Source organism: Mangifera indica, unplaced genomic scaffold (genome assembly GCF_011075055.1).
Source record: "Mangifera indica cultivar Alphonso unplaced genomic scaffold, CATAS_Mindica_2.1 Un_0038, whole genome shotgun sequence".
Classification (NCBI taxonomy): domain Eukaryota; kingdom Viridiplantae; phylum Streptophyta; class Magnoliopsida; order Sapindales; family Anacardiaceae; genus Mangifera; species Mangifera indica.
Genome location: NW_025401130.1, coordinates 52,732 through 69,718, shown reverse-complemented (window position 1 = coordinate 69,718; position 16,987 = coordinate 52,732). Strand labels below are relative to the sequence as shown.

At 29.8% G+C, this 16,987-nt stretch overlaps 1 protein-coding gene and 1 pseudogene across 1 annotated transcript; both read right to left on the bottom strand.

The window, feature by feature from the left end:
• Positions 1-391: 391 nt before the first annotated feature.
• LOC123206485 lies at positions 392-3,341 on the bottom strand (annotated as a pseudogene).
• Positions 3,342-5,946: 2,605 nt separating this feature from the next.
• Positions 5,947-7,040, bottom strand: LOC123206476 (ethylene-responsive transcription factor ERF105-like). The gene has a single exon (XM_044623703.1). The coding sequence runs from the start codon at positions 6,914-6,916 to the stop codon at positions 6,134-6,136; it is 783 nt and encodes a 260-aa protein (XP_044479638.1). The 5' UTR covers positions 6,917-7,040; the 3' UTR covers positions 5,947-6,133.
• Between the last annotated feature and the right edge of the window lie 9,947 nt (positions 7,041-16,987).

Here is a 16,987-nt window from a genome sequence, read left to right as displayed (position 1 = left end):
TACTCGAAAGCTTACATCAATTATTATGTTATGAGCTTTCTCTTATATAAGTTAGCTAGAGTAATGGTAATAATTATCGATTGGTATAAGAGCCTAATATAATGAATCTAAACATTTAGATAACTATAATTACACGTATTATATAAGATAATGGTTTAATCATGTGATTATAGAGATAAAAAGTTATAATTTATTATTAAGAGATTGAAATAATATGGTGAAGATGTCATAAAAATGTCTGAAATTATCTAGTCTTACTCTTTCTGATATTTCTAAATAAAAGGTTTGTTTGGTTTATTCGTTCGCAAGTCTTCTTCTTTCTTATAAATTTTACCATTTTGTCTACGAAATTTAATTTTAAACATAAAATAGCATTTGTTTTCGTCAACAATTTAAATTCTTACCACCATATTAATTGACAAGTCAACCAAGCAATTTCACAAATTCAAACGTAACTACTTCAGTTTTCCTTTTGTCCACGTCATCTAAGACACCTCTATTGTTAGAATTTCCCTATTTCGTACCCAACAGACCGTCAACCTCCGCTACATAACCATCAGCCTGCCAGAGTGTCCCATGGAAGGACGCGGTGATAACGGAGATAACAATGGAATGCTAAATACTCCAGCATTCCAAATCCCCGTCCAACTTGACGGCGTCAACGGAGGCTCCATCACCGTCTCCTCAACCACCTCCTTCTTCACGACCTTCCTCTCCACTCGCTCTGTTTCTTCGTTTTTCCTCGTTTGTCCACAATTCACTTATGATTAAGACTCTCCAGAGTTTGAAGTTCCGATCTCAAGAGGAAAGTTCAAAATCACCTTGCTTCCTCGGAACTTAAACGCAGCGTTATCGTAAGCTTTTGCAGCTTCAACAGCAGTGTCAAACTTTCCCAACCAGACCCGAAACCCTTTTCTATTCGGGTCACGGATCTCCACTGCGTATTTTCCCCACGGTCGCCTCCTTACTCCACTGTAGTGCTTTTCTTCTTCAGCAGCGGCTTCTGTTTCCGTCTTCACAACTGGGTTAACATTGCTGTTCGCTTTGAAGTTTGTAGCTTGAGGTATTGTTACGTTTAGAGATGGTTTGCCTTGACTGAGTGTACTTGAAGATTTAGGCACAATTTGGTTGTGTGTTGGAGGTTTCTGCCCATGAATTTGTTCGAGTCCCGGGTTCTTTTATAGTTCGAAGTGATCAAATTGAGGGGATGAATCGTAAAGATTGAGACTAGTGATGAAGTTGTGTCCATGGAAGAGAAAACAATGACAAGACACTGGCTGGTAGGGTTGGATTTGAACCGAGTCAATTCTCAAGCTTGGTTCGAATAAACTTGAAACGAGCTAGTCCTAAGCAAACTTGAGCTCGAGTCAAAATTTGTGAGTAAAAATTTTTGATATAAAATGATGTCGTTTTGATCAATATGTATTAAAAGTATGTCATTTTAATAATGAATTAATTAAAAACTCAAACTCAAAACAAATCGAACAGAATTCGAGCTCAAACGTAATGAACTCGACAAGCTCGAGCTTAAGTTCTATTATATGTAAATCGAACCAAACTCAAATTTAATCGAGTTCAAATTTAATTCAGTTCGAAAAGTTAAAGCTTCATGGGAAGTAGACACGACAAAAGGGTGGGGCGGCTCAAGGCCCCGCCCAAAAAGGCTTGAGTCACTATAAGAACGGGTTGTGCCCAATCTAGTCTGGTACTGTAACACACCTTAAAGAAAAAAATAATAATAATAATTTAAGAAGAGTAATACTATGTGTACCTATTTTGGGTACATAAATATATACACACTCATATGTGTTATTATATGATTGGTTATTATTTTATTTTTAATTCAAAATCATCTAATCACATAATGACACATATAAATGTGTACACATTTATGTATCTAAAGTGGGTATACATAATTTTATTGATTTAAGAAACTATCGGATGTTAAACTACAGCCGGCAATTGCAGGCTAGTAGTCGTTGCGTTCCAAATTTTTTTAATGTAAGCCTTGTTCCCCACTCTCTAACCACGCCTATCCAACTTAATTTTTCAATCTTTTTCTACATTTTTTCGTTCAACATTTTATTTTTAATCTCAATTTCTCTCTATATTTTCTTCATTTAATTTCTGTATTATTTGATTTTTTTATTAAAAATACATTTTTGACAAAAATAATTGTTAAAATTTACTAATATAAATTTCATTTTAAATTAATATAATTAAAAATCGTAAATTACAAATTAATCCTTCAAATCGCATTTGTTTATATTTTTAAATAATATAAAATTATTTTTTTATTATCAATTATCATATCTAATTAAAAAAATTATTTATTTTATTGATGACATTGCGTTGAACTTACTTTCTCTAATTATATTTTCTTAACTTACTCCAAACACTTGAGATTTAAGAGAGTTGTTGACTATATGCCAACAAGAAAAACTAACAAACTCGCTCGTATGACTTCCAAACAATGTCACTCATAATTTTTACTATATCTGATACTTTTATAATTCTCTTAATGTCTATTAATAACATAATTTTTTTTTTCAATTTTGTTAATTATTATTTTTCTTTAAAATATTTTGATAATGAAAAAAACTTAATATGCTCTAAATAGAAAAAAAAAAATATGTAAGTGATTGAGATAACTTCACTTTGTAGACTCGATTGACAGGGAAAGAGTGCAATGCAAACATTGTAAGAGAGACCTTCTATAAGGTCTTTATTATAGTGTTTACATTGCATCAATTCTTGGTCAATTCAGTTTACAAAAGTGAAATTATTCGAATCATTTAAACACATTTTTCTTTTTGAACATATTAAGTTTTTTATTATAAAAATATTTTAAAAAATAATAATAATTAACAAAATTGTAAAAAAAAAAAATACAAACTATGACTTATTAATAAACATTAATGGAGTGATGACGATAGCAAATATAGTAAAAAATGAAAGAGACATTGTCAAAGAGTTTTATTTAATTAAATAAGATAATCATTAATAGATAATAATTTTATATCATTTAAAAATATAAACAAAATGTGATTTGGATGATCAATTTATAATTTACAATCTTTGATTTTATTAATTTGAAATAAAATTTATATTAATAAATTTAAATAATTTTTTAAAAAATTATTTTTATATTAATATAATTGATGAGCTAATCCATCAATGGTCTAACATGTCATAACTCTATAAATATAGGGTCGTGCCGTGGGTTTTACATGATATATGAATCGATTCGATATGGAGGTCTGAGACTATACAAGCCTCGACTCTGGTATGACCCAATGGGCTGCATTAAAGTCAGTTTGACCCAACCCAACATGGCCCATTGCCCTGCCTAATCGGGAGTTGCCATGTCAGAGATGTGGAAAACAAGAAGAAAAGAGTAAGAGAAGAAGATTTGAGTGGAAAGGGAGGACAATTTGAAGGGGAAGACTAAATTAATTTGAGGAGTTTCAGCGGAGGATCTTGGATAGATCCTGGAAACATTTCTAAATTTAGATCATTTGTTGGTGGGCCCTTACTTTTTGTTGGATTCTGTTTCCACAGTACTTCGGGTAGTGGACAAACAAAAGACGGCCAAATTACATGTCCACCTGAACTTTGATGAAATGAACTTGGCATCCTTTAGGTTTGAATGGTACATATATCTACCCACTTTCCGCTTGTGTTAACAAAAATCATTTAGTTCCACTATAAATTTCCGTGTAACATTTTAGCAAAATTAGGAACATAAATTTCAACTACCAATATATTCTTATTTTTTAGTAAAAATAAAAATTAATAATTAATAAAAATTATTATGACACTGTTTATCATTTTAAAAAATTTTATTGATTATTTATTATTATATAGAGAATTTAAAGAATTAACATGGGAACTCCAAACCTATTTGTTATTTAATATTAATTTTATTAGAAAACAAAAAAATTATTATGGGAAACCTAAACCTTTTAAATGTTTATCATTAATGTTATATAAAAAACCAAAAAATTAATATGAGAAATCCAAATCATTAATGTTATGAGAAAAACTAAAAGATTAATATGGAGAATATAAAAGACATTAAAAAATAAAAAAATTGAAAAATATATAATTAAGTAGGTTAAACTGTTGAATCATGTTGTAGGTCCTTAAATCCTGACGGGTCAGCCCAACTTACTAGGCCCACAGTGTAGTAGGCCTAGACATAACCCAACTTGCTAATATGACGGATCGCACCTGCGTCAGCCCATTAACACCTTTATCTCACCCTCTCATTGTACTTTCCCTGTTCTCGTTCAAGTCTTCTCTCCCTCAACCCACTAGAAGTACATGATGTACACAATCCACACTAGTATTTATAAAGCGTCCCCACTTTGATTTCATTGCTGTGAATCTTGGAGACTGGAAATGATGACATCACCACCAAGCTCATAGTTGGAGATGACAACTTTATCAGTCCAACTCACAACTAGAAAAGGTGACGACACCACCAGTTTAGTTGCCCCTAGCCGTGATTGGAAGATTATAAGATGTGAAAGTGGCGGTTGATAGAGAGAGGACGGGAAAGGGGAAGGGGGAGGGAAATGACAACAAAAAGAAATAAAGTATTTTCATAATTTCAATAAAAAAAATAAGCATCTTTTTGTGCACAAATTATGATTAACAATTTGCATCTTTTTTCATTGATTAAAAAAGTTGCTAGACAATATTTTTTTCCCTTTTTTAACGGGTAGAAGCTTCTTCTTCATCTCTCAATTATCTAAAAAATGTGATATACTTTTGAAATTCTCCCTTATTTTTTTTTTTCTTACTTTCTGTGACTAAAAATAGGATTAGGGTTTCGTACAGAATGCTCTCAGATTATTATTATATTGGAAATGATTTAGGGTTTTAGGATTTGGGTTGTTAAAGAACAAGTTTCATGTCTACTACTAATTATTGTGCTGTGTCAGTTGCCAATAATACTCATTATGGATCATTTTCTGTGTAGAAGAATGAACAAGAAAAACATTTTAGAGCAGGTAGGGTTTTGCATTGATTTAAAATAATATTGAAGACCATTTGGTGAGCTTAATATTGAAGAAACATCAAGATAGCTTGACTTTGCTCTTTCTTGCGTTGAAACAAGAACAAAACGTAGATTTAAAGATTCAATCACTCAAAATCTTCGAATTCATCATTACAGATTTTGAGTTGAAGTTTTTAACTGCGAACATAGAATGATTATTATCAGAGCTCAAATACGTATTAACTTCAAACAAGGCAGATGAGCCCCTAATCGACACAAGTTTATCTTGTTTAGTTTCAATTTTCAGAATCCAAACTTGTGAAGTCAAACTTAATAACAAACACCAGAAGATGTTGTTCTGTGATTGAACTAAAATTCAGGTTAAGAATTCTATTTCAAGTGGTGATAAGGTTGTGAAGTTCTAAAGGCTGAAATAAAATAAAAAAACAAGTTGAAATATAGGTTTAACTTTTATGGATCAACTCCTATTTTGAAGGGTGACAATCTGATTATTCTGTGCCCTACGATTTCAAGGAAGGAATCCAAAGTAGATAATAAAATAAAAGTTTTTATTGACAAATTTGTCAAGGAAGATGGAGCAAAAAGTCTCTTCTACTTTAAAAATTCGGAGATGAAAATTCTGAAGTTGAATCGCAGAAAATTCAATATAGAAATCTGAATAAGTTCTAACTCAATTGAAAGTAAAACTATGATATATGTGATTTGGTATTTGAAGTTTTGTCTGTAATAAGTTAAAGATTTAAAGTTTTGTTAGTGTTAATTATTTTTTTTATGAATAATATTATATATATAAATAATTATCTATTATTATATAATTTGATATATTTAAATTAGAGATAAATAATACTTAATTATATAATGATATATCATTAATAAATAGATTTTTGAACATCACTGAACAACAAAATTAAAGCCCCATATTAAGAAATAAACCAATTAATTAATTAAATAAATCCAAATTAAACTTAAAACATACGGCAACTAAACTTAATTAGTTGCGTATTGCACCCTAGTTGTCTACTTAGTATTTACATAATATAATTCTCACTCAGCCGTCCGATATTTCCAAAATTTAGTAAACATGCAATCGACGGTCGTAAAACTTCCTCACATAACCGGGAGCTGAGGGTATCCCAAACTTGGATGAGGAGATAACGGAGATAACGGCGGCACACTGAAAACCCCGTTACCGTTACCAATATCCCAGAACCCCGTCCAACTTGACGGCGTCAAAGGATGATCCCCTGTGATTATGTTAGCCGGCGTCGATTCTTCGTACGCTTCTTCCTTCTTCACAACTTTTCTCTCCGTAGGACCCTCTTCTGTCTCTTCGTTCTTCCTCTTTTTCCCTAAATTCACTTGTAATTTGGATTCCACGGGGCTCGAACTTGAATTCCCAATCTCAAGAGGAAAGTTCAAGATGGCTTTGCTTCCACGTAGCCTAAACGCTGCGTTATCATAAGCTTTTGCAGCTTCAATGGCGGTGTCAAAAGTTCCTAGCCAGACCCGAGTCCCTTTTCTATTCGGGTCACGGATTTCCGCCGCGTATTTTCCCCATGGCCTTCTCCTCACTCCTCTGTAGTGCTTTTCCTTCTCCGCTTCCGGTTCTACTTCTTTTTTCACAACTGGGTAATTGTTGGGTGTCGAAGTAAAGGCTGCCGCAGGAGGAATCGCCACGTTTATAGATGGTTTTCTTTGGCTCAAAGTACTCGAAGATTTTACAAGAGTTGGATGACTCTGTGTCTGATGTGTCTGAGAATTCACTTGTTTAAGTTGCTGTTGGGGTTGAAAATTAAAATTTTTGATGAAGGATTCCATGGAAGCATTACAATCATTGAGAAGGTACTGGCTGATATACTCTAAGGTAAAAGCTTCGTCTTGATACGCCATTTAAGAGGAGAAGATCGATGAGATGAAAAGTCTAAAGACTGTAAAGGATAATTAATGAAGAGGAGAAGGTTGAGTGGAGACGGGGAGTGTGGGATTGGTATATAAAGAGAAGAAATGAAGGAGATAAAGGGAGTTTCGTTTGAGGTTCGAAGTTAGATCCCGGAAGCATCGTTCTGGAGATATTGTGGAATACTTAGTCCGTCTTACGTTTGATGTTTTGTCGTTTTGTCAAATTTTAAATCATAGTAGGGCAGTATGTTCTTCAACGGAGACTTCCAGGCTTGTTCCTGTTAAACCCCGTGCGCAAAATGATCTTCTAAATTACTATTCTACTATATTTGACTTTCAGAGCTAATGATGAAAGTGATATAAATAATTATCCCATTTTTTTAATTTTTAATTATTATCATATTATATATTATATAATATTTTATTTATAAAATAATAAAATTATATGTATAATTTTATATACAAATAATAATAAATTATTATGTAATTAAATATTATTTTATTTTTAAATTTTAAATATCTAATTATATAATTATACATTATTATTTATATATAAAATTATATACATTAACCCTACCATTTACAAAATGTCACACCAATGGCAATGCCACATAAAATATGAATAAAATACTTTTATAAATTTTTTATACAAAATTATATATGCAAAAGTATGATAATATGATGTCATTTCATGTTCATGTTCATTACCGACACAATTTAGGAAACCATGTTGTCATTTGATTTTCTAGTTATTAGTTGGGCAAATTTATCTTGCATTTTGTGTGGTTTAAATTACCAGATTGGATTGACAGATCTGGTCGTTAGTGATTAAAAAAATGGTTACTATTAGTTGAAAAACCGGTTTTTATCGTTAGAATTTGAATTCAAGATTTAATCTATAAATTTTAAGTATACTAAATTTATACCTATATTAAGATAATTTAGATTAAATATTTAACGATTAATTATATAAAATTATTTTGATTAATTCTTTTAAACAATTAATCAGTTTGAATATTGATTAAACAACCTAACCATTAGTTAGATAAGATCATCCTTTTCCTTGGTTAACATAAAAAAATTTGACAAACACATCCAAACTTGATTTGTTAAAAAATTACTTTGCAATGATAATTCAAACACATCTCCAGGAATTCTATTAGTCATCGTGTATATTCTACTCTCATACCATAAAATTATATATACAGACTTTTGATACATAATTTGAGTATATACATAACATCTTATTTGTTGTTAGATGATTTTGAATTAAAGATAAAGTAATACCTAATTATAATATGACAGATCATCTATATACCTAAATTATATGTCAAAAGTATGCTCATATAACATTACTCTATATCATATAAATATATATATATATATATATACACATGCTAATCTTATTTGTAAATTTTGAATGAATAATTATTAGGGTTGGAGATAATGAGCTGCCGACAGGAAGTGGAAAGCACACGGTAGAGATGATGATTGTGTCTGGTGGACGGTAACTGGTTTGGTCATCAGATATTCATAGACATGCTGATGTTGGTAGACTCTTGTCTACCACCACCAACGATCGCATTGCACCACCTTACCCATAAACTATAGTACATATTATATAGTCAGACAAACATAATTGAGATATGAATTTGCCAATCATGTTAGCAATTTCATTAAGGTATATGAAGCTGCAGCCACCATATAAAAGAATAATGGAAGTAAAAAAAAAAAAAAAAGAAGAATAAGAGATTGTTGAGTTGAACACGTTAGCTTCTTCTCAAATTGTGTGGGAATGCAATGTTGGGTTGTAGGTAAAAGATTGATAATTCAATAAAAATATAATCAATATACTTGTTTTACACATTTTTCTTGAAATATTTCGGTACAATATTTGCCATCCAGTGGGAAAAAAAAGGCATAAATAGTGTCGTTATCCAGTTACATTGGATAATTTTCAACAGAGGACCCTGGTCCATGAGAAATAAAGAACGTTGTGAGGACCCTGGTAAAACTAAAACATTGATTTTGTGTTTGACTGTAAATCATGTGGATTTGAATTTTGACTTTAGTGCATGTGTATACAATATTTATTATAATTTAATCCGAAAGATGGAAGAACCTGCGCAGCATGTGCTGGCTGCAACAAGTTGCAGATTGAAGTCTCTTTATCAACTTGGTACATCCACTAGGCGGAAAGCTCTAAGTAAAGAAAAGAGGAAATAACATTTTTCCACCCGAGGTTTGGTCTAAATGTTCGTTTCCACCTTTCATTTTCATAAATAATATTTTCTATTCAAACTCAAACTCTATTTAAAAAAATAAAAACAACAAATATTTATTTGATTCAAATATTTTAAACATAATAATTTAATCTTTAAAAAATACTGTTGTATTTTATTCAATTATTTGAGGTGAAATTATGATTTTTGAAACTATCAGGGGGCAAAAAATATGTCAAAAATTTTTAAAAGACCCTTAAACTTTTTAAAAATTTTCAGTAACCCTTGACAAGATTCATAAAGACCCATGATATTTTCAAAAATGATAATTTACTTTATAATATGCGATTATACGATGAAGACACCTTTATTTATAAAAAGAAATAAAAAAAGATAAGAATGAAAGAAAAAAAAAAGTGATTTTTTATATCATTTAAATATTTAAAAATATTTTTAATTTTGTTAATTTAGGAATATATAATAATTTTAAAAAATAAAATAATATAAATAAAATAATAATTTTACTTTTTAATACTATTATTACATTAATACGGTTTAATTTTAGATAAAAAGTTATTATTTGTGTTTAAGTTTTGGATAAAAAATTATTTATGTTAATTAGGGTGGAAAAGGGCTTTAAGGCTAAACCTTGGGCGGGAAATTGTCATTCACTGATATCCTGAATCTGGTCATCTTTTCCAATAGGCGGTGGCGCCATTATATTTTGATTGATAGCTGCTGTTTTTTGGTTTGGTTGACTATTCTATTAATGACTAATTATTTAGCCTTAGATGCTTGATTGACAGACGAAACGAGGACGGTTTTTCATTAGCTGACGGTGATACAGAGTTACTCATACAGGTAGGCAAATAGGCCATAGTGGCCCTATCTCCATATGCACGGTTCAAATCGACCCTTGGTCCGAGCCTGAACTTGTGATTATTATTTTAATATTATATTTTTAAAATAAATAGAAATAAATATGTTAAAAAACTATTATTTGGGCAATTTTATAATATTTGTTTTATTTTACCATTAGGTCAATCCTAGAATATGTTATCCATGGGGTCTTAACCTAGGCCTGTATTAAACATATCAAATGGGTCGAATTGATTTGTTGTCGAACCTAAAGTAGGGAAAAATGGTTTGGACTGCATTGTAGCGGGTCATGGGATGACTTGTGAGTCCTTAGGGTCAAGCCTTGGGTTTGATCATCAAGCTCTAGGGTTGGCTTGTGCACTATTTACAATAAATTAAAAAATAAATTTATAATTTTAGGTTGCAGTTAAGGTTAGATTCGAATCAAACTCATTTAAGTTTAAACTTGAGTTCGATACGAATGAGCTCGAAATAAGTCAATCTTAAACAAACTCGAACGAGTTCAAGCTCGAACCAACATTTTTGAGCTTGAGTTTGCGAGTAAAAAATTTTGATATAAAACGATATTATTTTAATAATGAGTTAGTTAAAAGCTTAAGTTCGAAACGAGTCAAGTTTGAGCTTAGCTGCAATGAGATCGACAAGCTCAAGCTCGAGCTCTATTATATGCAAATCAAATCGAGCTCGAGCTCAAATGAGCTTAAGCTTGGCTTGACTCGAATTCAACCATGACTACAACATACAAGGTTGCCTACAGTTGTACCCTAGTAGGTTGTATCTGTAGCTTGCCATTGAGAATTTATTTTTTAAAATTTTTTTCTATATAAACTCACCCTTCCGACTTTTAAATCACATATAGCCGATCTAATTTTTCATTCTCTCTCTTTCTCTTCTTTCAATCCTTTTTGCATTCAATATTTTTTTATTCAATTTTAATATTTCAATCTTAATCTCAACTTCTCTCTATATTTTATTCATTCAATTTTTGTATTAATTTCTTTTACCTTTGGTTTAAAAATTTATTTTTAAATAAATATTTAAATTTACTAATATGAATTTCCTTCCAAATTAATACAACCAAAAATCATAAATTACGAGTTGATTCTCCAAATCATATTTTATTTATTTTTTCAAATGATGTACAATCATTTTAAATTATTAATTATCGTATCTAATTAAAAAAAATTTAATTTATTAATATTGCCATGATGAACTTGCTTTTTGTAACTCTGTTTTCATGGCTTACCTTACACTTGAGTTGAGACAATTATATTTCATATGTTCTGTTAACAAGAAGAATTGACTAACTCGCGCTCTTGACCTTCAGATAGTTTCATTGGTAATTTTTGTTATACTTATTACTGCTACAAAGGATTGAAAAACCAAATTGGACTAGCTGGTTTGACCGGTTTAACCATGACCCGGTACTGTAGACGGTCTATATAATGGATAAAACCGTTTTAAAGAGAAAATTGGATTGGACTGTGGTTGAACCGCCGATTCACAGTGGTTCACCGTCAAACCCAGTTCAGCGGTTCACTGTTCAGTGTTTTATTTAAAAATGAATAGTTTTCTTCTTTCTTTTTTTTCTTCTTCAATGTTCTGAAGTTTTTGGTTGTCGGCAACTTATTCTAATTTCATCCCAATAGTTGATCTTTTGTCGATGATGGTTGGAAGACGTTTACCAACGACGACAATAGTTGATGACGACAAGGACACTGCTGAATATTAGTTTCAATCAAAGGTCTAGACAACAACAAACATTAATGTTTGTATTTGTTGTTGCTGTCAACGATATAACACGTTGAAATAACAATTGACGATGACAAATTCCCGTGCTACCGTGACCAATGATTGTACTTCAATAGTACCAATGGCAGGTTAGTCGTTGTAGGGTTGTGTAATTTTTATTTAAATTTTTTCCGTTTGAATGTATAAACTGATAGCTGGAAAAGTGCGTTCTGGAAAAGTAAAAAGTAGACTGTTTATATTTATTTTGAATTGCTGCAACAGTAGGCACTTTATATTTGTATTCTTTTGTCAAAACATGTAATAGGAAGCTTCTGTTTTCTTTTGGTTAATTGATGCACCAGCAAGCCAGCAAAATCATCATCATGTTTATTTGTTTTTGTAATTCAATATGTTTTGGCTTTTAGTGCTTAATAATAAGTGAATTTGTTATTGTTAATTTAAAATTAACTTATTTTTTTTGTGTATTTAATATATTATTATTCATTTGTAATTTTATGTTATAAATTTGTAATTTTATTATGAATCTATGTTGTATGTTTGGATGTAATTCATTTATAATGAAATTAATTTCTAAGAATTTGAAAGTTGAATATTGGTATTCTATGACACCCTATATATATAAAATAAATTAATATATCACAATTTTCTTATCACAAACTAGAGTAGTGATTAATCAAATTATGAATATTGTTGTTTATTACGAATGTATAAAGTTATGTATGTTGAATAATAAACTTGATTATGAGTTTTTGAGTCTCCAACTTTTACATTATGAATATTGTTGTTATTTAATTTAAAAATTAAAAGTTTTACTTAAAAAGCCTAATTATGTTTTTATAATAAAGATATATACATTTATTTGCATACATATAGAAATTATGTTTCGCATTTCAAACATGACAGATGCGAATTATAAAAGTTTTCTATTCATAATACTCTCTCTCTTTGTGTGTGTATATATGTATATATATTTGATATATATTTGATATATATTTTCATGGTGGTTTGTTATTCTGTCCAATAGATTGATAAAGTAGAAGTATATCATCATCCGGGGCTGGAGCTTCTTTGACACCATGTCAAGTGAAAGGTGATATTGCTTGGGCGCATATTTTTGAGAATATTGATGAGAATGGAAGGAAAATCTTGAATTGTTTATATTGTGGTAAAATAACTAGAGAAGGCGGTATATATAAAATGAAGCAACATTTGGCCGGAAAGAAAGGTGATGTTGGTCCTTGCACTAAAGTTCCTCATAATGTTAGATATCAAATGATAAATACATTAGATGAGATTGCTGCAAAAAATAAAGAAAGACAGGATTTTCGTAGGCATGAAACTCTTTTTGGTACTAGTGTATCTCAATTTGAGGGTGATATTGCACGTGAAGAATTCGAAGGGTTGTCTCCTCCAATGAACATAAATGAAGATAATACTGGATTTTCTAAAAAAGAAAATAGATCGACAAATGATTCAAAAAGAAAAATACCAATTGGTATTGGTGATTTTTTTGCTCGAAGGACTATTAGTGGGTCTCAACCTTCAATAAGGAGTGTTTTGGCTGAAAAAGAAGCCAAATGGAGAGCTGACATGATTGTTGTGAGATTCCTATATGATGTTTGCATCCCTCTTAATACACTAAATTCTATTTATTTCTAGCCTATGTTAGATGTCATAACTGCAATTGGGTCTGGATATAAGCATCCAACATATTATGAAACACAAGTGAATTTGTTAAATGATTCAAAAAAGGAAGTTCAATTACTTGTTGATAGTTATAGAAAAAATTGGAATGATGTTGGTTGTACACTTATGGCTAATGGTTGGATAGACATTTCTAATAGGTTATTGATAAATTTCTTAGTGTATTGTCCAAAAGGGATTTATTTTATCAAATCAGTAGATGTATCTGATATTGTAAATGGGGCAAACATATTATTTGGGTTGTTTGAGGAAATAATATTATGGGTTAGGCCTAAAAATATTGTCTATTTTTTGACTAATAATGGAGCTAACTATAAAATAGTTAGAAGATTGTTATCTGAAAAATATCAAAATATTACTTGGTTACCTTGTGTAGCACACTGTATTAATTTGATTTTGAAGAATATTGGTGAAATGGATCATATTGTCAGAATTTCCAAATGTGCATCTCTTGTCACAAAGTTTATTTATAATCATACATTATTGATAACTTGGTTAAGGAAGAAAGAACGATGAAGAAAAATTATACGGCCTGGTGCAACCCGATTTGCTATGACTTTCATCACATTGCAAAGTCTTTTTGAACATAAGCATGACTTACAAGTAATAGTCACTGACAGATTTTTTATTAATTCTAGATATGCAAAAAGTAATCAAGGTAAAAAGGTTGTGACCATAATTCTAAATAATGATTTTTGGAATGAAATAGGTATAATTATAAAAGTTGGTGGCCCATTGATGCATTTGTTTCATATTGTAGACTCAGATAAAAGACTTTCATCGAGATATGTCTATGATGGAATATATAGAGCTAGGTTGGGGATAAAGAAGTTGTTTAAGAATAAAAAGAAATTCTACAAGCCTTATACTCAAATGATCAAGTTGAGGTGGGATAGGACATTGCATCGAGGTATTCATAAACTACGTATTATTTGAATCCTACATTTTAGTATGATCATGAATCTTTCTGCACAAAACTAGAGGTATTATAGGGTTTTTTGGATATTGTTGAGAGTAAAACATATATGTTTAATGTTAGTAAGTCGAAGTTAGTAGAAGAGAGTAGAATGTTTCGTGATTGTGGGGGAAGTTTCTTACGTCAGCTTGCTATTAAAACATGCAAAACCACACGACCTGATATGAATTTAATTTATATGTTCCTTATGTCTCGATTCTTTTTCCAATTTATAAAATTTCATTACATAATTATTTACGTGTTATTTTGTATTAGATGAATGGTGGAGAACATATGAGTACAGTATTCTCAATTTACAGAAGTTTGCAATTAAAATTCTTAGTCAAACTTCAATATCTTCAGGCTTTGAGCGTAATTGGAATGTTTTTGAATGCTACATACTAAGAAGAGAAATAGATTGAAACATCAATGTGTAAATGATCTTGTTTTTATTTATTATAACTTACGGTTGTAAAATAAGGAACACAATTATCAATTATGCAACTTTACATATGATTGTGCCCTACTTAATGACTATTGGTACAATGTTCTTTAATCTTTTAATTATTTATTTTTTATTATTTTGGCTATTTAGGTTATGTTACAAGAAATCAAATTTTGATCAAGTTGATTATGAAAGTATCGATAAAACAGACTTCTGGATAGTAAACAAAGAAGATGAGTATGGTAAACTTAATGCAGATGAATTGGATCAAATGCAGATGAATTATATCAAATGCTTTATGGAGAGGGATCTATTCCCATCAATAATAATCCAACAAATTATGATTTGTCACATAATTTCCTACATAAAAACATTTTTTTAGTACTTACACAAATATTTACACACTTATATAAATGGTTGATTTTTAAGGCTGAAAGAAAATAGAATGTTCAATTATAAATTTTGTAGATAATATTATTGAAGAAGATGGTGTAAAAGATGAACAATTGATAGATGTTGCAACAGAAACGATGACATGATCTTTTATCATTAGTGATAATGAAGAATGACCAATTATTCATTTATTAAACTTTATATTAAACAAATTATGTTTTTAATATGTTTTGTTAAATGTTGAATTGAATATTATTTGTTTAATAATGATTATATTGGTTGGTTGATTTTATATTTTATTTAATGCATATATTAGATTTTTGATTTGTTTGAGTGTTCAATAATTAATAATGCATGTGTTTGTAGAATTGGATTTGTTTAATGCATATGTTTTGTTTTGATGCAAAGTTAGTTGTTATTACTTATTAAATTTATGTTCAATAATATATATATTTTGTTAATTATGAAAACTGAAAACTATGCATAGTATAAAATTTACTGTGTAAAGCACATGTAATTACTAATTAGACATAATATTTTTAGGATTTTATATAAAACTGTAATTTTCGTCCAATCGACCGGTTCAAACAGTCCAACCGGTTTGACCAAATCCAATACTTAAAATGGTTTTTATCCTGATCCGGTTTTGAAAACCTTGACTGCTACCATTCTCTTAATGTTTATTTACAACATAATTTCCTTTTTTTATTTTTATAATTTTGTTAATTATTATTTTTCTTTAAAATATTATCATAATGAAAAAACATAATCTTTCCAAATGAAAAAGGTGTGCAAGCGATTGAGATGACTTAACTTTTGTAGACTCAATTGATCGAGAATAGGCATAGTGTAAACACTGTAATAGAGATCGTGTAAGGTCTATGTTACAGAGTTTTTGTTACAGTGTTTATGTTGCACACATTTTTAATTAATTGATTATACAGAAGTGAAGTCGTCTCAATCGTTTGAACACCTTTTATGTTTAGAACATATTAAGTATTTTCATAATTAAAACATTTTAAATAAAATAATAATTAACAAAATTATAAGAGTAAAACAGAAACTAAATTGTTAATAAACATTAACAAATTGATGATAGTAGTAGATATAGAAAAATGCAAGAGACACTGTTACACATATGAAAAGTAGTTATCTCGACCCAAGTGTTTAGTTGTGATGCCACCGATAGAATAAAAAGGTTCGTTTAATTAGATAGGATAATTATTAATACAAATTAATTTAACATTATTTGAAAATATAAACAAAATATGATTTGAGGATCGACTTATAATTTACGATTTTCAGTTATATCAATTTAGAAGAAAATTTATATTAGTAAATTTAAAATATAACCAAATGTGATTTAATATCATGTAGATTTCTCTCATGCATGCCCCTTTTCAGTTGACCAAACTCTTCTTGCAAGCTTCGCACTCATCTCCTACATGCAAAACATAAAAAATTATAGAAATAAGTGACAAACACTCAATAAATAAGAGATTTTCTAAGTATATTCAATTTTCTTTTCATACTTAATTATCATTTTCTCTCTCAGTTTACATATCCTTTGATTAGCTATCGTCATCTAGGGTACTAATCCACAACCCTACTAAAATGACATGATACGTAATGCGTACTAAAAATCATTTTATAAATTGTGGAAACATTTACAAAATATTTTTAGAAAAAACTTTACTTTGCTAGCTATGTCA